The 23,205-nt window shown below is 42.4% G+C and overlaps 1 protein-coding gene across 2 annotated transcripts in view; it reads right to left on the bottom strand.

The window, feature by feature from the left end:
* The window catches only part of WASF2 (WAS protein family, member 2), a 79,335-nt gene that overhangs the window by 4,942 nt on the left and 51,188 nt on the right, over positions 1 to 23,205 (bottom strand). For both annotated transcript variants that reach the window (XM_012645977.1, XM_012645978.1), the window contains exons 2-7: positions 14,052 to 14,224; positions 7,736 to 7,870; positions 7,059 to 7,212; positions 4,492 to 4,609; positions 3,303 to 3,433; positions 1,006 to 1,161 (exon numbers count right to left, since the gene is read on the bottom strand). In XM_012645977.1, coding sequence (XP_012501431.1) covers positions 1,006 to 1,161; positions 3,303 to 3,433; positions 4,492 to 4,609; positions 7,059 to 7,212; positions 7,736 to 7,870; positions 14,052 to 14,181 — 824 coding nt within the window. In that variant the 5' untranslated portion in view covers positions 14,182 to 14,224. The remainder of the gene's footprint in view (positions 1 to 1,005; positions 1,162 to 3,302; positions 3,434 to 4,491; positions 4,610 to 7,058; positions 7,213 to 7,735; positions 7,871 to 14,051; positions 14,225 to 23,205) is intronic.

The raw sequence follows: 23,205 nt of genomic DNA, 5'->3' as shown, positions 1-23,205 counted from the left end.
TCCGCCTTTGTATCTGTCCTGCACTAATAGCTACTCCTTAGGAAGGCATCCATCTTGGAATTTTCCACAGACCTTCAAGCCTTAGCTGCATCTGACAGGGCAACAAGGAAGTGACTGGGGAGGTGGAAAGAGATTTGGGATTAGTGGTTTCAAGGGCCAAGAAGAATGAGGGGAGAAGGGGAGGACATCATTGCTTTAGGTCTCCCTCTGAGGCGTCCTCAACATATTTAGTCTCTAATTAAACAGTGTCCAAGGAGAAAGTTCACCTATCGAAGCTCTCACTTGTCAGGCATCAGAAAGGACAAAAGTAACTGTGAGAAAAGAGTGCAATCCGAACAATCCCCAGACCTCTTTTCAGCCATTACTGGCTAACTCGTCCTCGGTACACGTCTGCCACAGATACTGACAGATATCAAAATGGACAGATGTGAAGTTTCATCCCCCTTTCCCTTTGTTTCATTCTGGAGATTCTATACAGCAGTGAAATGAACCAGTAGCAACAAGAGAGGAAGGTGACTATCTGCTAGGTTCCTAGATAACTGGGCAAGGTGTCTGCTAATTATATCGCGGACAGTAGATTGTACCACTTCATTTCATGCTGAGTTAAAGCTAAGTAAAAAAACAAGAGAGAAGTTGGTGACTTCTACCTGTTCAGGTTTAGGCAGAATAGCAAGTAGTTGAGAATACAAGTCTGGAGTCCAAATGACCAATCATGGCTCTGCCTCTTACTCGCTGCATGATCTTAGGTAAGTTCATTGACCCCTCTGTACCTCATAGTTCACTCATCTATAGCACAGAGATAATAACAGAGGACTCCTCTGGGGACTAAGTAACACACAGTGTTTAGCATAATGCCTTGCAAACACTTGGTAAATATTAATTATTTCCATTATGTAGACAGACTTGCCTGAAGTTATTTTTGTGGTCCTGACCAAGATTTGAATTCTTATGTTGTTCTTGAGTGTATAAACACCAAGAGTGGATGGAAGAGGTACCACCATTTACCTGAATTCTGCTGGTGGGGGAGGCAAGTTGTCCTCAGAGAAGGCAGGAGAAGGTGAAGAAGCGGAGTCTGACTGTGGTGGTGGTGGATAACTGCCTGCATCCACGTTTTCCACAGAGCCGATGCTGCCATTCTGGTACACCAAGGTGGGTGGATACCTGACAGTGAACCCAGTGCCAAAAGCTGTCATTTTGAGAGCCTGAGTGGTAATCTCTTTTCTCCTTAAAACATACTATAAAGATTATAAAAACTATTAGGGCGATATAAAATAAGTAAATTCCCCAAATACTTTCTGTTATACTGAAATTTTATTTTAGGATTAAATATTCTATGGTCAAATATATAGATATTTCTCCTGAACTGTTTATAGTAATGAGATTCAACCTCGATTATTAAAACCATGCTGTTTCTTTCCCAGTGTTGGTCTTGTCAAACCCAGCAGTTAAATTCTCTCCCAAATATTAGGTGCAGCTGTATCTGAATCCCAAAGTCTGTCTTGTGGCAAAGGGTGAAGCCAAGCCCCACAGGCTAGTGAGCTGCAAACACGTGACTGGCACAGACTGATTTTGAGGTCGGCAAGCCTCTGGAGTGCTCGAAGGCCAAGGAGGCATTTGATTGCAAAAATCAAGCCAAGGATGAATGCAGGTTGCTGTGTGGTAGTAAACGTGGCCTCTCTGCCAGGTCTCTTATCAAACAAAATGAGCTGACGATTAAAGTAGGGTGCTAGGGGTTGCCTCACGGAAACCTGTCCCTCAGAGCACGGGGCCTTGGATGAATTTGTTCTGGGTGAATAATAACAAAACTTCAAACCAGAACAAATACACCCAGCAACAAGCACAAGTACACCAGGCATCAGCTAGCAAAATTTGGCCTGCTCTGCTCCACCTCCCTCTTCTTTCCATCATTGTTGGGTTCTGAAGAACTCATCTAAAACACACCCCAGGGAGAACAGAGTTGGAGGGAACTAACTGAATCAAAGGATGCTCTGCTATGGAAAATCCCCAAGGCCTGGAGCCCTGTAGGCTCCGCACATGTCTTTACAAGCTCACCAACAAGCATGTCCAGATAGACTAGCCATGCAGCCTAGCAAACCTCTTCGACAACAGGAAAATGGGAGGCAAATCCTCATCTTCACTATCCCCACTCCACAAAAAAGGACACACATGATAGTTGTTGGCATTCTGAACATGCAAGCTTCTGGCCTCAGAGTCACTGAACCTATGACAAGTGCCTGTCTGAACAGGATGGGACCAGGGAACAAAATGGCCCCTTTTATTGGGAGGTGAAGGTAAGGAAGGTACCCTCAAGGCTGATTTCCCAGTAGAGAGAAAGGTTCATTTTTACTTTCACCATCTTCATCACTCTTTAAAACAAATCTCTTAATCCATGAAGAAGTGTCAGATGTGTCAAGATTTTTAAAAGTCAAGATTTTCATGGTAGAGTTATTCCTAAAAGCAAGAACAACTCAACTCTTTCCTTTTATCATTCCTAGCCACCCGGCATGGGCTGGCATGGTTCTCTGACAGGCAGGATGCAATGTATTTAGAGGAAAAACCAGGGTGACATTCAAGCCAAGCAGTCATGGTGACTTGGCTTTGAATGTCACACAGGTCAGACACTAGGATAAGAATCAAACCAAGCTTTAAAACCATTTTTTCCCCTTTAAACCTCCAGTGTGATTTGGTATTGGGAAATGGGGTCAGACTGACATCTCTTATTTCTCTACAGAGATATACAGCCTCAATACTGGCCAACCAACCTTTCCCACACTGTCTCTGAGGTCTGCATTCAGTCCCTTGGCTAGCCTCTCTCCCAAGACTGACAAAGGCTGCCTGAAAAGTTGCTTTGGTGATGTGCACAACTTCCCTGCCTGGCCTCCCCACTCCTGTGGAATGCCCAGCTCTTAGGCACAACCTTCTCATCAATGCTCTGGAGGCAAAGGGCTCCCAAGACCACTTTTCTTCCCCTTCCAGTCTTTCCTCTGAGGCCTTTAAACACATCAGTGTCTGGCAGAGTAAGGGCACCATGAGCCGTGGCTGGCATGGGCCAGCCATGGGCTTTCTTTTCCAGACGACTCTGGTCACCTCATTTCAATTGCTGAGTCTCCTGATTTATTTAGCAAATTTTAATCACCAGATGAATACATTTTAAAGTAACTGATTACTAATGGTATTGATCTAAGCCACACAGCCACACTTTAGGGGGTGTGAAAGGTGTCATGCCAGAGCAGTCAGACTGTTGTCCCCAGGTCCCCAGCCCCTTCGAAGAATGTTACCGATAGTACAAACGCATCACCTACCCAGAGGGCCCCAGCTTTTCTTTGGACTCCACAAATTCTTGTCCCATCTTCATTTTCTCCCACTCTTCCTTACGGGTCTTGATTTTACGTGGGTTTACATTGCCTCGATTTGGATTATCTTTCTTTTCTTTCTATAATGAAAAGGAAGAGAACATTTGTGAAACATTTTCCAAAGTTCTTCATTAAAATTCTATCCATCTCCATAGATGTAAATCCAAGAGATGATTTGCCGAGACAACATATGATAGCTACAGAATTTACAAAATTACTGGGTTTGGAGTGACCTAGAGGCCATTTAATCCAAACTGCCCCCTGGGTGAAACATTTGCTCAATCCCACACTCAAAACACCTTTAGTGAGGGAAACCCACTACCTCTTTGGGTAACTCAGTCATGTTTTTTTCCCCTTTGAGCTCAGCTTCAGGGAACACTCACATTTTTGAACTGTTCTAATTGCTAGGAAGTTAGTAAACAGCTATTTGTTATTTGCTCTGCCACAAAAGTCAGTCAAGGAAGATGAAAAGTAATGACAGCTGCAGATATCTGGGACAGATATAGGGAAATGGTTAATAAAAAAACCAAACCAAAACAAAAACCAATGAAGAATTTTTCGGCCTGTGCAGCTGCACTAGCCCCCGGCACTCTCTTGGGCCTCCTGGCAGCCATGCTAATGGGATTGTGAGGGTGCACTTGTGGGTCACATACACACCACTAGGAGTCTAAGGGGAGAGGAAAATCTAAAAAACTATGCATATCCCCCCACCCTAGCTGCCCAACCAGAAGGTGTTAAACTGCTCCAGTTGCAAATCGAACACTGCAGAAACTTGTGCTGATCTTTGAGAAATGAGCTGCAAAACTGGCGGGGAAGGTACTAGCCTAGCTTGAGCGTCCAGCAGAGTCAGGTGCAAATTGCAAGAGAAATAAATGGTGAATAAAAAAGTCAATTTCTAAAACTCAGCCTGAATATACTCAATTGTTAATGGCGCTGGGGGGAACAAACACATTTTTGGTGTGATTTATACTTTCATCTTGGTTGTGCTTGGTGTGGACACATTTTTTTTAAGAGTTTCACCTGGTATCCAAGCAAGCAGCCACTCAAAATGATTACTTCACATAAGACGGGCTTCCTTTTTATCCCCCTCCACAACCGTGCCTACTGATGTGTAGAACAGAGGCCCCTTTCCCCTCACCCTATGCTTTCTCTTCTCTTTCATGATATCCTTGGTGTCCTGCAGCATCTTCTCCTTCCAAAGATCAAAGAAGTATGAAGGGTCTGTGTAGAATTTGAGTGCCTCTTTTCCATCGTCCCTGGGATAGAAATGAAGACAAGTAGCTGTCAGTAGACAGATGAGCTCCCAACCAAATCCAATATTCCAAACACCTAGCAGTTAGCAGTTTTTACACTAAGGAATCAAGAAGTCATTTGAATCGATTGCATATTTCCTCTCCTGTACCAGCATTTCAATGCCCCTGAACGGCACCTCTCTGGCTTTTTAAGAACCTCAGTCTTACTTTCAATTCCTAGCAGAGGAATTTGCATGGTCAGGGCAAGAACAGGCTATAGCAGCAGGGATCCTGATTATTTCTAATGATCTGCATGGCCACAGACATCTCCCTGAGGATATCCGGATATCCTGGCACATCAGAGGGGATTTCTGCCACTGGTTTCCTTTCCCCCACCAATTCCCCAGGACCCTCTGGGAAGCATTAGTAGCCTCCCACTCACCTGAAACTTGTGCACACATGTGCAGGTTTGCATGTGTACATGTGTACACACATGAAATGTGTACGTGTACAGCTGTTATTCCTCTGCACACACACATAACCACAGCATTCCACCTTCTAGCTAGCTCAGTATCTGCCCCACCACCACAAGGGGGATGCAGTGAGAATAGAAAGCCACCTGTTTTAGACCACAAGGTTGGTTTTTTTTTTTTTTGAGACAGGGTCTCAGTTGCCCTGGGTACAGTGGTGGCATCATAGCTCACTACAACCTCAAAGCTCAAGTGACCCTCCTGCCTCAGCCTCCTGAGTACTTGGAACTACGACACATGCCACCATGCCTGGCTAATTTTTTCTATTTTTGGTAGAGAATGGGTCTTGCTCTTGCTGATCTCGAACTCCTGACCTCAAGCGATCCACCTGCCTCAGCCTCCCAGAGTGCTACGATTACAGCTGTGAACTACCGTGACTGGCAGGACCACAAGGTTTAATCACCAACACTTACTGGCTGTGACAGGAGTACAGAGTGAGCTACTGAGTGTCTATATAACGGCTATCCGCCAAATTCAATGATCCTGATTCGAATCCTGCACTTTGGCATGGCTAAGCCCCTCTGACACACAGAAAGCATGAGCTTAGGGTGAACGTTTATTTTAACATTATTCTGAACTAAAACAAATTAGAAAGGTAATTCTATTCCCTGTCCCTCCAATCCTATCACAACACACAGAAAGCATTTCCAAATCAAATATTAATGATTTCTATATTAAATCTTGTTCTGAGTTAGATACACCACCACTTGTTTCTGTTAGGCCAGGTCCAGATAATTGAGAGGAGATGCTAATTGTGGGGTTGTATGTTAAAAAGGAAAATATCATTAACTGAAGAATAAAATTCTCTTAATATCATTTGTTTACCCTGTTCTACCACACAAACCCTATATCATACTCCTACAATAGTATCAGGTGTGTGACCCCTTCCTACCCAACAATCCCTCTGCCCAACCTAACTAGACTCAATGATGGAGACTACAGAGTCGAATGTCTGTCCTGCTCTGCTAGCTAGCCCCTTTGAAAGCCAAGGGGCGAATGCAATTTCACAAAGTAACAATGAAGGACAGATGCCATGCACATTCTCTGTAGCTGTGTGAGAAGCTACCAAGCTCCTATTCCAAGATCCCTCAATCAGGCTGGCGTCCTTGAATTTCACAGGGGCGCGTATGCGCACGAACGTGCACACACACACACACTCCCTACCTCGCAGTGTACCCATGTCTGATAGAAGACATCTGCCTCCAGCTATCTGTAATTACTTTTTACCTGTTCCAAACATATTTATGGATGTAAGCAAGATAAACATTCGCTTTCTGCCCCTGTTCAGTGGTTTTTGCAGGATGACAACACTACCAAACCAGTGGCGGAGACAAGCTTTAAGTTGTCCATAAGGCTACCTTCTTTTTCAAGTCCAGCTGTAGCAGGGTAGGTCCTTTCAGAAGAAAATGTCGAAAGGATGTTCTAAACAAAGTGAATGATGCTCATTTGGAAGAACTGCAAATACTCCTTAAGCTTTGGAAAGACCTCTCTGGGTTCAGAGCAGCCAGTCCATGAGGCTGGCCCCAGTAACACGCCCCAACATCTGGTAATCTAGTGGTTTCCAAGTAAGTGGGAGCCTTGCTAGAATGTTGCCCCTGGGATCTATGCTGTAGGACCGCCTTGTAACAAAGTCCTTTTGGTTCTATAATAACTAAATTCCTTGGATGAAATCCAAGATGGACCTGGCTTATACCAAATTAAACTCTGTAGCATGCAATGTTACAGCAAACTTAAAATATATCTTATATTCACTATGAATTTCAGAAACCAAACAATAAGTGACAATTATTTATAGGGTAAACTTTAGCTTGTGCCACAAACAACTCTGGGGTAGGTAGTGAGCTTTTTGATACAATCCTCTGATGTAAACAACTCTTCAGATAAAAAGACAACCCAGTGTTGTTAACCATAAGCTCAAAAAGGAGGAGCTAGCCAGCCATTACCTGTAACGGGTAAGATTGTTGAGAGGGGGAGGAGTATCACAGGTATTATATGTTTCTAAGACAGGCACTGGGAGGGAGTTTCTGTCAAAAAGCTTCTGGTCTTGAATGGTAGAGCTTCTGAAGGCCTTCCGGGTGTTGATTCCTTGTAGTGACACTGAGAGAAGATGGAAGGCGTTAGAAAATGGACGACAGGCTATTTGAGCAAACACTGAGTCACACTAGTCAGAGAGGCCTCAGCTGCTGCATTTCTTGGCTGAGGCTGTCTGCAGCCAGGTTTTTTTTCCCTCCCCCTCTGGGGAAGCCCCACAAGGCTGTCAGCAGCCCAGCCATTTCACGACTGAACAAAATGAGGCAACACAAAGGTTTACTATGTGGCCAGATCTAGCAGGCCTCTCCCTAGGAGGAATGAATCTTCCAAGTACTTTTATGGTAGCAAAATACGATCGAAGGAGGGGAAATCTGAGAACAAGGGAATTGGGGGAATGGGAGAAAGGAAGTGTATGAGGGTGTGGTAGAGCTAAAAAGGTTTCTTTACACCACCCAGGCTTGTGTCATTTCAAAGCAGAATTCCACAGGTCTCTGTGATTTCTCCCCTTACTTTTTACTTTTCACTCAGGGGAAAAAATTCTAAGAAACTGCTCAGCAGAGCCTGCAAATGCTGAGCTCAGCTTTCTTACCCTCTTCTTCCTTGGGATCCAACTGAGTGACTTTAACTTGTAGTCGGTCAACCCTCTTAGCAAGGGAGCTTACCCGAGAGGCAAAGGTATTTGCCTGAGTAAAGAGCTCTCCAAAAATGTCCTCTGCATATTTACCTGGAAAGAGCAAAGAAACCAAGTCACTACTACACAGAAGTAACTTAAATGGTCAGAAAAACTGGCTACTAAAGATCATATTCCCCACCCCAAAAACACACCCACCCACACACACACACAGACCCTAAGATGGTCTGAACTATATGCAGGTGCTTGCTCTTGGAGATAGAGACATACCCTCCCCATCCCTCCATAGCTAGGGCAGTCTGCATATATTCTATAACTCACAGAGCCTTCTTGGCAAACTCTAAACAATCATGAACTTCAAAACAGGCTAAATAAATAAATCAAAAGGGGTAATGCAAAAAATTAATCCTGGAAGAGTAGACAATAAGTCTACACATTTGCCTATATCCCTTAGCCTCTTGCTGTTCTGTAAAAGCACCTTGTAAAATGGTTCTGGAAAACAGATTGGGAGTTAAGAGGACCTTCTAGGTATCTATAATTAACATGAAAAATAAGAAATTACTTCTTCAATGGAGCCTCAAAAGTACACTGAACAACCAAGATGAGTTGTAGTATCTTTGAGGGGCCTTGAACTTATCAACAACCCACAGCAGAGACACATAACTTTTTCTAAGGGTAAAAAGGTTAACTTACGTTTTATAACCTATGACTTTCTAAGTCTTTGCTCTAGGTTATAATCCTTCAAATCTACATCTTAGGAAACAAAAGCTGAAACTTCCAAGCCTTCCCTGAAAAACAACGCACCAGTGGTCTCTTTCCACAATGTCTTGTTTTTTAGAAAAAAAAAAAAGAAAGAAAAAAGTTCTGTACTTTCAACCCTGGAATGCAAGGAGAATTTGCAGCCAAAGAAACATAACAGCAATTTGACACTACCTCCATATTGTCATTCCAAGCCACAGGGCACATTCTTACTAGGAATGAAAAGTGGTACGTATGAATAAAAATACCATCTGAGTTTCCTACTTGCAAGGTGAAGGCAGGCATAAGCGACTGTGCCCAATTAAAAGATAATTTTTTAAAGGAACTATTTAAAATAGGCTCTAATTTTTAGCTTCTAAACTACATTTATGCTTGGTCCATATCTGAGGGAAAAAAATTAGTCTGAAAGGCCAAAACTGCACCTTCAGGGTGAACTGCAGCTCACCTTCCCAATATAACCTGGAGAGTAAGGAGAAGACCAATCAACTGTGGATTTTGAATTGCTGGTAAATTTAAGTCAATAAGGAGTTTCTAATCAAGGAAGGAGCAAGTCCTTGCATACTGAATGGTTTTGTAATCTAAACAACTATGGGAAGCTCCTGAGCTCAAAGGACTCAAATCAGCTAATGAGCTGCATTCCTACTCTGCAGGTTGGGGATCCTATTTGATTCTTGTCTACAATATGGCTAAGGTCCTCTAAAAACTTATGTATCATGGTCATCTAGGTAATGGAAAATTGTGTTTCGAAGGCTAAAGCAGAGAAATATGCAACATTTGTGTGGAAAATAAACCAAGCTCAAAAATATCTGTTAACCACCCAGCTGCTCTAGAGGAAAAGAAAATTCCAAATCAACTTACCCTTAGGTCACCAAAAGAGTACCCAGAATTTCCTGCTCCATAGCAAAGGGGGCAGTGACAGTGGCAGTACCGGTAACAATGAGATCTCTATTTTAAAGAGGAAGCGAGGTGGCCGGGTGCGGTGGCTCACGCCTGTAATCCTAGCACTCGGGGAGGCCGAGGCAGGTGGATCGCTCAAGGTCAGGAGTTCGAGACCAGCCTGAGCAAGAGTGAGACCCTGTCTCTACTAAAAAAAAAAAAATAGAAAGAAATTATCTGGACAACTAAAAATATATATATAAAAAAAATTAGCTGGGCATGGTGGCGCATGCCTGTAGTCCCAGCTACTTGGGAGGCTGAGGCAGGAGGATGGCTTGAACCCAGGAGTTTGAGGTTGCTGTGAGCTAGGCTGATGCCACAGCACTCTAGCCAGGGCAACAGAGCCAGACTCTGTCTCAAAAAAAAAAAAAAAAAAAAAAGAGGAAGCGAGGTGGTACGAAGGCTTCCCCTGGTCACACCACCTCAGGCCCTAGGCAGACCTAGAGCTACACAGAAGGAGCAGTGAACTTCAAATCAGAAAATCTAGATTTAAGTCTCAGCTCTTTCTTTTTATACCTGTCTACTCTGCAGTGAGTCACAATTTCTCAGCTTAGTTTCCTCATCTATAAAACGGGGATAACTATATCTACCTTACCAAGTTACCTACCATAAGGATTAAATGAACTAAAAATATAAGTTGTTACAATGAGATTTTTCCTTATATTGCTCAACATTAGATGACTTTTAAGAGTGTGAATATCTAAATACTCTAAGTTTTAAGCTTAGAGGAAAAATTTAAATATCATTACAATCAGTTATTTGATAGTCCCTATTCTTCAAGTGCTAAAAATTACTCCAACCTCTGAAAACAGAAGTGTGATACTTACATGGAAGACAACCAAAACACCTTGTTCAGAGTTAAATTTCGCTCATTCAGATTACCAAGGCAGACCTAATACCCGTCAGGACATTCACAATAGATATCACATTTTGCAAAATATTCCAGAAGCAGCCTCCCTTAGCAGAACTCTTCAAATGAAATGTTATGTGGAAGCAGAACAGGTAAAACTGATTTTTAAAAATGTGAAGCTGTTCTTGTTGAAGTCTGAGTGGGAGTCTTGGAGCCCCCCAATGGCATGCCCCGCCCCCTCACTCCCACTACGGTCAGTTAGAAACTCAGTTATCATAGCATGATCTCCTAATGACCCAAGTGGGAGTTCCATTCTCCTAGGTGGCCACAATACTGATCAAAAGTGCTGGCTGGCTGGTTGTGCCTGTATTTCCTAAGATATGGCAACCTAATACGTGAAATGCCAATCTCACTGTACTGAGGGAAAATAAGAATTCTGGATGTGCTGTCACAGAGCGATCCATGGCTGTAGAATTTTTAGTTTTTTACGCTTTATCCGTTCAGTAATCAGACTTTCACTACTAGGCTGAGCAGTTCTGCCTAGAGTACAACGTACATGAGGCCAAGGTCATGAGCCTGAAGCACATATAATACGCCCTTCCCTGAGCCCCTTTCTGCTAGATGAAATCCTAGTCATCTTTCAAGGCCTGGTTCAAATGTAACCTCTTCTATAAAGCTTTCCTTGACCTTCCCTATCCCCACCTGTGCCCCTACTCCCTACAGAAAGTGTTCCTTCCTCCCCTATAGTCTCTGCACTAACAGCATGGAATGGTGGAGAATGAATCATTCAACAAACATTTACTGAGCTTCTACTGGGTGACAGGTACTATATAAGGTAGGCGCTGGGGTTCAAGGACAAACAACACACGATTTCTGCCTTCAAAGAATTTTTAATTTAGTAAAAGAGACATAGGTAATTTGCAATATAATGTGATAAGTAATAATATAGGCATGTAACGGGAGCTCAGAGGAGCACTTAGCCCAATCTGGAAGAAGAGATCCCCGAGCCGGGCCTTGAAAGATCAGCTACAGCCGGCCAGGCAGACAAGGATGGCAAGGGCTGTCCAGCCAGGGGGGACAGAAGAGTACTGCATGGAAGTGTGAAAGAGCACTGTCTGTCTCAGGAGAACTACTAGTGGGTGATAATTCATTCTTTCTTCCCTTCCTTTTTTCCCTTTTCCATTTTAAAAGAATCTTTTAAAAAGACTGTAAAACAAGAGAAGACAGATTGCAGAAAATGAGGCTGGAATGCAAGGCAGGTCTTAGAGAGCTAGGCCAAAGACCTTAGACAATTCCACAGTGAAGAACAGGGAAGAGAAATAGTTAAGATTTACACTTTTACTGTAAAAATACTTGTTAAACTATAAGATTTAAAAACTCAAAAATTCATAATTATAAAAGTAAACCGTGAGATCTGTTGTTCAGGCAGATCACTCTGGGAGGAGTATAGCGGATAAACCTAAGGGGGCTGGATCAGACAAAGGAGGCCAGGGGGAGGCTTGGACAAAATAGTTCAGGTGAAAGTTTTGTTGTTTTTTCTTTTTTCCCCTCAAAAGATGGGGTCTCACTCTGTCGCCCAGGCTAGAGTGCAGTGGCATGATCATAGCTCACTGCAGCCTCAAACTCCTGGGCTCAAGCGATCCTCCCACCTCAGCCTCCCAAGTAGCTGGCACAACGGGCTCACAAGCCATGGTGCTCAGCAGTTTTGGCGAAAATTAATGAAGGTCTGAACCAAGGCACTAATGGCAGAAACAGAAAGTAAGGGACAGAGCTGAGAAATTCTTAAGAAGTCTCAGTTTAAACACTGGCTGTATCTCTTTAGGCAAGTTACCTTACTTTTCTGAGCCTTCACTTCTTCAGCTGAAGAATGGGAATACCACCACCTACCCTCATAGGATTATTGAAAAAGATAAAAAGCAATAATATATGCCAAGCTCCTATCAAAACCTGGCATAAAGTAGGCAATCAACAAATGTGACTACCCTTCTTACTCTCTCCCCATTCTCCCCTTAACAATTATTTATTTCTGTCTTCCTTGGTAGATTATGAGCTCCTGGAAGGCAGAGACCATTTCTTATCACCACTGTATCCCCTCAGTATCTGGCATACAAAATATGTTTAATACATTTTTATTGGATGGATAAAGGGTCAGTTAGCCCCACAATGTAAGGAAATCTTGTTTCCTTAGGCACAAACCGACCCTGGCCCTCAGACTGGCTTCCTCAAGGAGTGGTCTGATCACAAGTGCCAGAGTGAGCAATGGCATCCATCAACACCACCCTGGAAAAACACCTGTGAGAGAGTGCAACTTCTGCTGAGTGAGAATAAGAAGCATCATTAGCTAGATGGTCCTTGTCCTATGGAGAAGGAACAGTGTGTGATTGACTTCCACCCATTTGGCCTTCTCAGGGAGACAGAAGCAGAAATAATGCTTTTAAGAAGCAGTGAGGCTCTCTGCAGCCTTCATATGCTTGCTTGTCAGCTGTACTGCTATTGCGCTACTGTCAACGTTCCTTTGTATAAGACAGGCACTGGCAGGGTTTCATTTCTTTGCAATGCCCCATCCAGGTTTTCCTAAGCCCTGGATCAACCGAGATGGTCCCTGAGCTAGGTGAAGGCTTAGGAATCTCAGACTCCATACATCACCTGGTCACAGAGCTCTGTCTCCTCAGGATCCTATTTTAAAGGCTGGGCCTATTACTATCTGGGGGAATGCAGGCTTTCTTGATATTCCATTGCCTTCACTAAGGGCAGTGATGCGACAGGAGGGGCAAGTGTCTGAAATAATTCACACCAAGATGCCTTTGCTAAGAAGATCACTAAAATGGCATTTTGACGGAGGTTCTTAGGGGAGCTGGAGTGGCACTAGACAAATGCAGAGCCAATCCAAGCATCTGCCCTTCCCATACCTCAGCTTCAAGCAAACAAAGTCAGCTTGATTCAGAATGAAATCCAAACCACATGCATGTACCCCACCCAAGGCAGTCTCATTCATTCTTGCCAATTAAAAAAATATATATAGTCGAGCTGGCTTTCTCTCAGCTCCAAAACAGACTGGGCTAACCCCCACCTTCCTCCTAGAGAAGAATGGCTCCAGCTACTATTTGTGTCACTGTGTGTTCACACAGCTTGCAAAACTCCTAATACCCCAGAGACTGCAGAAGTAATTTGTACTCTGAACTTGGACCTGGGGGCTTGCAGCACAATTAAATGTGTACCAGGGTGGACAAGTCAGCCAGAATCTCTCTGAGTGCATGTTTGCTTTACTCCTCTTTGGGAAGAAAAGGGTTGGGGGGGCCTTGGGTAGATAAAGACTACTGGCACATTTGAGGCTTCAAGAAAGTCAAGCTACATCGAACAGCTCATGTAATTACAGGCACATTCCCCAACCCAAGATACTGCTCTGTGAACCTCCCACTTTACAGAGAGAATTTTGCTCTGTCATTCCATCTGCAGTTTTTGCTGCAGCCCTTCCTGCCACCCTTCCCACAGATTTCTTTTGAAGCAGGTGGAGGGGGAGGGGGAGGGAACCTAGAGGGTGGTGGCAGATAAAGAAGGTTGAGGGGAAGAATCTACACCAAAAAGGAGCCTCTCTTTGGGGAGGGATACATTTTTGCATTACCTAGGGAAGGCAGATGGGGGAGAAACAGGAACACGGAGGAAAAGGAAACTAAATAAAGAGCACTAACGACCCCTGAGGGCAAAGCACAGGCTCTCGGAGGCACTCACTCAGGCTGCCCAGCTGTCGGATGACATTTGCCAGGGAGATGTTGGTCACGCATTCCAGCTCGCTTCTAACACTAGGCAACGTCTGACGGCACAGGTGCCTTGGCTCGATGTTCCTCGTTACTAACGGCATGGTGGACCTGCTTCAGGCAATGTTCTGAATGATGAAAAACAACCTAAAAAAGAAATAACAGGAAAGTATTACTCAACCACAAATTCCAGGCACACTAGGGCTGTGTGAGTCTTTTTTTTTTTTTTTTTTGAGTCTTGCTCTGATCTAAAAAACAGTTTTTAAAAAATCTTCACTCCTCTTATCTTTTTTTTTTCATTTTTAAGTCCTCCCCCCACCCTTCTTAAGGTTTGTTATTAGAAGACTTGCTATATAAGTTTAGAAATTCTGAATTGGCAACTGCTGGCTGAGGTACACAGGCAGCAAAAAACTCTTAAAGTGACAACTACTGCTCCAACCAAGAGTCCCCAGAGGCAAAAAGGCATGGTTAGAACACAGCCTACTCAGCAGGCATTAGATAGTATAGATCCTATCCTTGGGGTGTCCGTTACCAGGACAGATCATCTTCTAGGCCATCAATTATAAGGATCAAAAAAGAGCTTCTGTCATCTAATAATCTCCACAATGAAATCAAGATGCCAATAGTGACTTCACTGATCTAAATCAGGACATAACTTTGCCAGTTCTTCCTTGGTGGATGATTGTTAATGTATAACTAAATACTAATGCCACTATCTACTAAGGTTAGTCTGTAAATTGACAGAATAAAAGAATATAAAGAAAAATTTTGGCCGGGCGCAGTGGCTCACGCCTGTAATCCTAGCACCCTGGGAGGCTGAGGTGGGTGGATCGTTTCAGCTCAGGAGTTCGAGACCAGCCTGAGCAAGAGCGAGACCCCGTCTCTACTAAAAATAGAAAGAAATTACTTGGACAGCTAAAAATATATAGAAAAAATTAGCCGGGCATGGTGGGGCATGCCTGTAGTCCCAGCTACTTGGGAGGCTGAGGCAGTAGGATTGCTTGAGCCCAGGAGTTTGAGGTTGCTGTGAGCTAGGCTGATGCCACGGCACTCTAGCCCGGGCAACGGAGTGAGACTGTCTCAAAAAAAAGAAAAATTTTATGTGTTCAATATGTCAAAACACGCTGAGTAAACTGTGCTATAGGATTCTTCCGTCCTTTCTCTTCTACCACCCATCTCCCTTTCTATCTCCCATCTGGTTCAATACACCTGAGCTAAAAGGCTCTAGAGACAGCAGGAAGTGTCTGGAGCAGATCCGGAAACGTTCCAGATAATGTTGTGGTTTTTTTTTTTTTTTTTTTTTTTTGAGACAGAGTCTTACTCTGTCACCCGGGGGTAGAGTGCAATGGTGTCATTATAGATCACTGCAACCTCAAACCCCTGGGTTCAAGCGATCCTCCTGCCTCAACTTCCTGAGTAGCTGGGACTACAGGTGTGCGCTATGACACCCAGCTAATTTTTTTATTTTTAGTAGAGACCTTTCTGTTTTTAGTAGAGACAGGGTCTTGCTCTTGCTCAGGCTGGTCTCGAACTCCTGGGCTCAAGCAATCCTCCTGCCTCGGCCTCCCAGAGTGCTAGGATTACAGGTGTGAGCCACCGTGCCCAGCCCAGATACTGTTTCTTATCCAGTTTTTATCTAGTCAGCTGAGCCCCTTTCCCAAGGAAATCCCCCAGCATTTCAGATTCACACTGAGCTATTGTTTTAGATTTAGATTACCAAATTTCTAGCTTTACAAGGATAGGAGGAGGTTTTAATCTCCACAAAACGGATATGATTACAGTTCAGGCACACTGGGATGGTCTTTATTCCGTATCTTGTAAAACTAAAGAAATCTAAAGTGGCCTAATGGTTCTCATGCTAGGGAAAACGGCAAATTCACGTCAAATGAAAAGATAAAGCATAAAGGTAACATATCCAAGCCCCCAATATTATAAACTCCTCTTTTAAAAAAAGCAAAATAGAAGTTTACTTACATCAAAGCTTAAAACATCAGCTCATCACCAAAAGTTGATTGTCAATATAAAATGCTTAAATCAAACTAAACATCATAGATCTTAAAAGCAAACCAACATATTGTCTGACCAAAAGGAAAAAAAAAAAACCTTCAGCCTCAAAGGGGGAGTAGAACCCTTTGGAACAGACTGCTCCTTGTTATGGACATTTTGATCTGCTACAAGTAAAAATAAAACAGGAAGCCAGCAGCTTGGGGAACAAGATTTCCTGTCACCAACAGCAACAGCCCAAGAACCAAGAGAATCAGCTGTTTGCTTATAACTTTGAACCTCCTCTTAATAGTCACTGTGTGGCAGCTGTGCCTATCTTTGGGGTGCAGAGGTGTTTCCTGAATACTTGTCTACTGTCTAAGGAAATGATTTCCATTCCATTCCTCTGCAAAGTTCCCCCTTTGACTCAACAGGTTTTCTAATCCAAACTCTGGACTTTCCAGTTTAACTTTTCCTTAATGTAAAGGGTATCAGGCACTAAGATACAATCTTCAGTAACACAGTGAAAAGAGTTTAGAACAAGAAAGGAGGCAGGAGGTTACAAATAAAAGAATCTTGCAGAGCTCCGTATGCCATCCTTTAGATGCCCTTAGATTCCCAAATTTCAAACTTTCTGGAAGAACCAGATATTTGGGATACAGGCAGGAATGACTGGAAACAGCCACTGTGGCTCCCTCCATTAGCAATCATTTGAGTACTTGTTCCAGCTTTTCAGAGGAGCTAAAAGAGCCAGACTACCTTGAAATTCTGTGTTGAATTTGACCACGGACAGGGCATTCCAGGCTTTCCCTCTATAGATTCCAGATGGCTAGGAAATGTCAGATTGGGGTTGGGGGGCAAATTCTAACACTTTGGTACTTTAGCATTTATGCTTTTCCAAATGCTTTGGGTAAGCAGACACAAATGGAGTTAATTCTATGTCATCTTGGTGGGGTTTACCTGGAACCAAGTTTTCAAAAGCAAGGTGGCTTCCTCTTTCTAAAAAAGTCAGCTCCAGGCCAGGCGCAGTGGCTCACGCCTGTAATCCTAGCACTCTGTGAGGCCAAGGCGGGCAATTGTTTGAGCTCAGGAGTTGGAGACCAGCCTGAGCAAGAGCGAGACCCCGTCTCTACAAAAAATAGAAAGAAATTAGCTGGACAACTAAAAATATATGGAAAAAATTAGCCGGGCATGGTGGCAAGTGCCTGTAGTCCCAACTACTCAGGAGGCTGAGGCAGGAGGATTACTTGAGCCCAGGAGTTTGAGGTTGCTGTGAGCTAGGCTGATGTCACGGCACTCTAGCCCAGCCAACAGAGTGAGACTCTGTTTCAAAAAAAAAAATAAAATAAATAAAAATAAATAAAAAATTTAAAAGGCAGCTCCTATAAATTGCTAAAAAAGTCAGCTCCCATAATAGCTAGAGAGTTTTCAAGAAATAATAATATGTCAATATCCATTAAGGCAAAACAACTAGAAAAGTATACCTGCTATTTTTTAAAAAGCCATTTAATTTGTTTCAAAGCCTCTAAAAAGAGACAAGATTTCCTGTTATATGGACTCACTTGCCACCATTGTTCATCTTTCCTTTAGATAATCAAGAGTTGGTTATCTTCTGCACAAGATGTATGGAATTACGCATGATTCGAACCACAATAGTAACTTGACAAAGAAAAAAAAATCCTACATTCTGGTGAAGATAAACTTAGAAACGGGCAAAAAGACTTCCAAGCTCTTAACCCTCTCAATTTAACTGCAAGGTGTAGAAAATGCATGGGCTTTGGGGTTGAGACATACTTGGGTTAGAACCCCCGACTCTGATACCTTACTAACATGTGATCTTGGGCAATTTTCCTAGAGACAATAAATAATATAACGTATATAAAATGCCCACTACCAGGCTAAAATACAGATAGTTATTTGTAGTTCTACTGATCCTGGGCAAATCTTCCTATAGAATCAATTCTATTCATTGATAAATATTTAAAAACACTTTTAACCATGGACATATTATGCAACAGAATGCAATATTCACGTAAAATTTAAAGATGAAACTCTAAGTTTCAATAAAATTTGGTGGGTTTTTCCTGGAGCTTGCTCTCAGCTATGCTCCTAGACCTCCTGAACAACATACGCTATCTCTCTTCTCCAGTCTCTCATAATTGGGTTCCTCATCTGAACCACAGAATAAAGAAAATGATCAGAGAGACCGTTTTCTCAATTCTCCTGAAGACTGTAAATAACCAGCACCATTTTAGATGCACTGGAGAAAAGTTAATACATTATTTACATTGGATGCCTAATGGCATTTGGGTTTAATTCTTCCATGGAACTCTAGTTGAGAAAGGCTTCTCTATCATCAGGAGCACTTTACTGGAAAACTTGTGGAGCACTGAGTATTCAGGAACCACTGAATTAAGGAAGTACAGGGTCACATTTGCAATTTATACAAATCATTCTAACATAAGCACAGAAGTTTTATTTGGGCAGGAAAAGGCTGGAGGTAAAAAGACCAATTGGGAAACTCTTCCCAGGCTGAGAAGGAGAGAGCAGGGAGAGGTTACCACACCACAGCTGACAGATATGAACTGAGAAACCACAGACAGGCTGTAAGGGTGAGTCTAGGCCTTCAGACCTGCTGCTCTCTCCTTATACTTTTGCACAATTATACTCACAAAGTGATAAAATGTATGTTTCTTTACTTAATAATGTCACGAAAAGAGCTAAATGCTAATGCCAGTGACAGAAATGAAAGAAAGTGAAGAAAACCAATGAAGTAGTGGTTCTGAGGTAGAAAAAGAAATTCTAGGAGGCCAAGGCAGGAGGATCGCTTGAAGCTAGGAGTTCAAGACCAACCTGAGCAACATAGCAAGACCCTGTCTCTACAAAACACACAAAAATTAGCCAGGTAGGGTGGTATGCACCTGTAGTCCTAGCTACCCGGGAGGCTGAGCCAGGAGGACTGCTTGAGCCCAGAAGTTTGAGGTTGCAGTGAGCTATGATGATGCCACTGCACTCTAGCCTAGGCAACAGAGTAAGACTTTGCCTCAAGGAAAAAAAAAATTCTAAATACATGAAAGAGTGGAGTGCTCTGTCTTTATGGATCAGTGAAGGTCTCTTTCAGTCATCCTTTACTTGATCAGGGAAATTATATGCTATAGTGGTATTTGCTAATTTGGGGATTTGAGGCCTTACCCTAGGGGATGTTACATAGAAGAATTAAATTAGAATCGCTGAGAAGATAAAAGTTACAGGGAAGCAGATTTCAATTTATCTAGTTCCTTTTAATTGGAACTGTCCTATAGTAGAATGGGTTCTCTTTAGATAAGGTCATGAGTTCCCCCAGCCCCCATCCTCTGGATGATCAGCTAATCAGGCATGTTGGGGGAGAAATTCCTAGAGTGTAAGGTGTTGGAAGGTCAGACTGGATGACCTCTACAATGCCTTCTATATCAAAGATGCTATAATTCTCACTCTGGGCTTCAGGCTCCTGTTCTACAAAATAAAGGGACAAAGCTAAATGATCTTTAAGACAATTCACAGCACTAAAATTTCTGGATTTGTTTCTACCCAAGCTGCCATAACCTCCTCACTCAGCCAACATCAACTTGCATCTGAACACAAGATCAGAGGCAAGTTTAGGGACTGTAGAGAGGGGTGGATAATGGCCATGAATCAAACAAGCCCCTTCTCCAGGTCTATGTTCATCTAGTTACCAGGACAGGTGGAATCTAGAATGGCCCAAGAAGTTTCAGACACAGCCCTAGGGTTAAGTTATTTATACTCCCTAAGAGGCTCCCAGATTGATCTGGGAGTTGGCTACCCAAAGAAGTCAAAGGAAAAATTGGCTTTTGGACCAGTTCCAGACATCTAGGCCATACCCATCCTCAATCCCCATCTTTACCCCTAGCTAGTTTCAGCCTAAGGGATTGGAGAATGTATCTGATAACAAATAAAAGACTTCAAGCATCCCTTCTTAGCCATGGCCTGGCAGTATACTGATAAGCCTGGACTGTCAGTGCCATGATGGGATTCATGCTTTGAAATGAAAACTGGTTGTGGCTCTTTGAGTTTCCCTCAGTGAGATTCTTCAAGTCTATATAGTTGAAGTTATTTACATATCATATTTGGTCAGTGTAATGTCAAAAAGAGACTGTGACATCCACTCTACTTTCTGAACTCCCACAACTCTGCTCCCAACAGCCTGTGGTGGGTGGGCTGAGGCTGGGTGGGAGGAAGGTAATAAGGGAGGGCTGCATGTGAGAGGGAAGAAGAAGGAGGCACTCATCTGTACCCCACACTCTGAATTCCTGTTATTACCAGGACAGAAGACAGATGACTGCTCATTCTGGAGATGATGTTCATTACTAGTTGTTTATGATAAACAAACAAACAATGCTGCATTTAGAACCAAGGTTACTGATAACACCTGCAGATTTCTATGGTCACATCCAAAAAGCAAGTATATCTGAGCAATAACCATCACAACAGAAATGCTTCTCAAGGCAGTTCCTCTTTGAAACATCCCCCCAAAACGCTGATCAGCAGTAGCAGGGGATGGAACATGTGGGGATGTTGCATGTGTGCCAATTAGGACTTCTGCTTTCACTTCAGCATTTCCCACTGTTCTATAGTTAACAGCGCATTGGATGAGGGCATATGAGAACAGGTTTACTTTATAGTTTCCTCTTTCAAGAGATAAATTTCTTTATGTCAAATAATATGCATTCAACAGGGTTCAAAAATTTCAGTTGAAAAGTTGATTAATCATTTGACTTCAAAATGACAGACAATATATGGTTGTGCTGTAATCTAAGTCTGTATACTAAAATGTTTAAAGTATGAATTTACTGTTGCATATAGCAGTCCTCACTATAATGCAGAAACTACAAGAAGGAATGCTTCATTATAGGCTTAGCACCCACCCACTTCCTGTTGAAATACAGGGTGGGGCTGAACTGACAAATATAACCAGACTGTCTCCAAACACAAGGAATTACTGACAAATGTGTTTAGGTCACTAAAACAATGTCCAAATGAGCATGCAAGACAGAAATGGAACTCCTGGGTTAGAGAGAGAAAATATCTGACTGTGAGAACCAAGAAAAACAGCTTACTTGTGATCTAAAACCAGGAGAAATTTCCAATTTCATAAAGGAATAACACCAACTCTGGGCCTACATTCAATCAATGTAAGGTTCTTCTTGTTTTGATTTGGCTTTGAGAGACAGTAAGTAGCCCAGGAAAGCTGGACTTCTAAACTCCAATATCTTACTCCTTGAGCACAATATACATCTATCAAGGACCATTCACATCTGATAATTCCATAACTTTCTACTGTCTTTTGGGGACAATACCACCTTTTGTTCTTACTTTTATTACTCTTTAGGTTCTAATCATAGCTTTGTTCTTAAAACTAAAAATGGGGGGATCACTTTTATCTTCAAAATTGGTTTCTTCTAGTATCAACTTTTCTTTAGAAAACTGCCTTCTAACTGGCCAAAATTAGGCTCTCTTTTTAGTAGGATCCATCTGGTTGTCCAAAAGAAATTATATTTAAACTGTGAGTTGGAAACCTGGATTCTAGTTCTTAGTCTAATGATGACTGGCAATTGGGGATAAAATTTCAATTCATCCCTCTCTAGTCCAGCTGTGAGCTACACTAAAAAATCCTTGAGAGATGCTACATAAAACTGAGATTTTGTTTACACAGTATTCTGAGGTCTGAAGATTTATCTGCATAAAGTATTTCTTGTATCTCCATCTTGGCCCAATTCCCTGTTATGGATCCACTTATATTACGCAGGATCTACAATGTTGTGATTGATGACTTTCAATTACAAAGTTCATTTTATTTTCCCAATCTAATGCCAATTTCTAGCAAAACCCATATCATCAAAATGACATGGTTTGAAATACTTCAAATTACCCATCTAAATGGGCTTACTTTTACTTTGATTGAATAGAGATTGTGAATAATTTTACTCATTAATAGAAAATTCTTACCCTTAACATTTATAGGTACCAGATTTCTTTCAATCATATCATCAATCGAGCATGAAATTCACACAGGAGTTTAACATGAAACAACTGAACTGCTCTGAAAAAACAAATATCCACATATAAATTATCAAACCTCAACAATTAGTTCACAAGATTACTAGAAATATGTCAATTACTCACACAAACCCCAATAAAGTACTCTTCATATTTAAATGCTTCCTTTTTTATTTATAGTCAATAACAGAAGAGAATGATCTCCAGTTGGCGGTGCCCAAAAATTTGAGATAAGAGGATAGATACAAAATGCATTCCTCTCCAAGTACCTGGGAGGAAGCCAAAGCTGGGCATGTGTTCTAGACTACCAGACAAATGGAAAGTCAAAAGTCCAATGCCATATGGGAACACACAGTTGGTTTTTATGGAAGGGTCTAATCTCATTTTACTACCCTACTGCGGGATGGAGAGGATGGTGCTAGGCTGTAATCTTTCTTTCTTGGCTCTTACGAGTAGCAAAGAGTACTGTACTAGATTAAACTCCCTTTGGACAAGGCTCTGGAGTACTCACTGGTGGATTAGCTACAGTGGCAGGTTTGAAAATGGGAGGGGGGAAGGAGGTAACCAGAGGTGAATTGCACATCAGGCACTGAGTAAGTCTCATTTTAACTGGCCAGCTGCCTAACCATTCGTTTTAATCTCTGTGATGCCTCACTTCTTATTTTCAAGCTTCTCTCTGTAGTAACTGCTCCCTCTCTGGGATGGAAAGGCCAAAAAAGAAACTGACTTTACACAACTGAGAAAGGCCAGGGAAAAGAAGGTTGTAGAGCAACAACAAAAAAGAAAATTCAGCAAAATGTTTTGCTGACAGCTCGGGGCAATATACAAACACACCGTGTGGTCATGGAGCAGGCAGAAGCAGCAGTCCAGACGTGACTGTTAATACACCAACTTAAGTGAGGGGAGAGACCTAGCAATCACAACTACATCTGAGCAACAGGGAGTAGAATTATGGAGCAAACTGCCATGCAATTCCATATCAACTATTCTATTCTGCCAGCTGTAACAAGAATTCATTCCTGAAAAAGTGTTACACACACATCTGTCACTAACAGCCAAGCCGCCAGCAGCTGACTAAGAGTCAGAGCAAA

Source organism: Propithecus coquereli, unplaced genomic scaffold (assembly GCF_000956105.1).
Source record: "Propithecus coquereli isolate 6110/MARCELLA unplaced genomic scaffold, Pcoq_1.0 Scaffold239, whole genome shotgun sequence".
Lineage (NCBI taxonomy): Eukaryota > Metazoa > Chordata > Mammalia > Primates > Indriidae > Propithecus > Propithecus coquereli.
The sequence above is the reverse complement of the archived record's forward strand: the minus strand, read 5'-3'. Positions and strand labels throughout refer to the sequence as shown.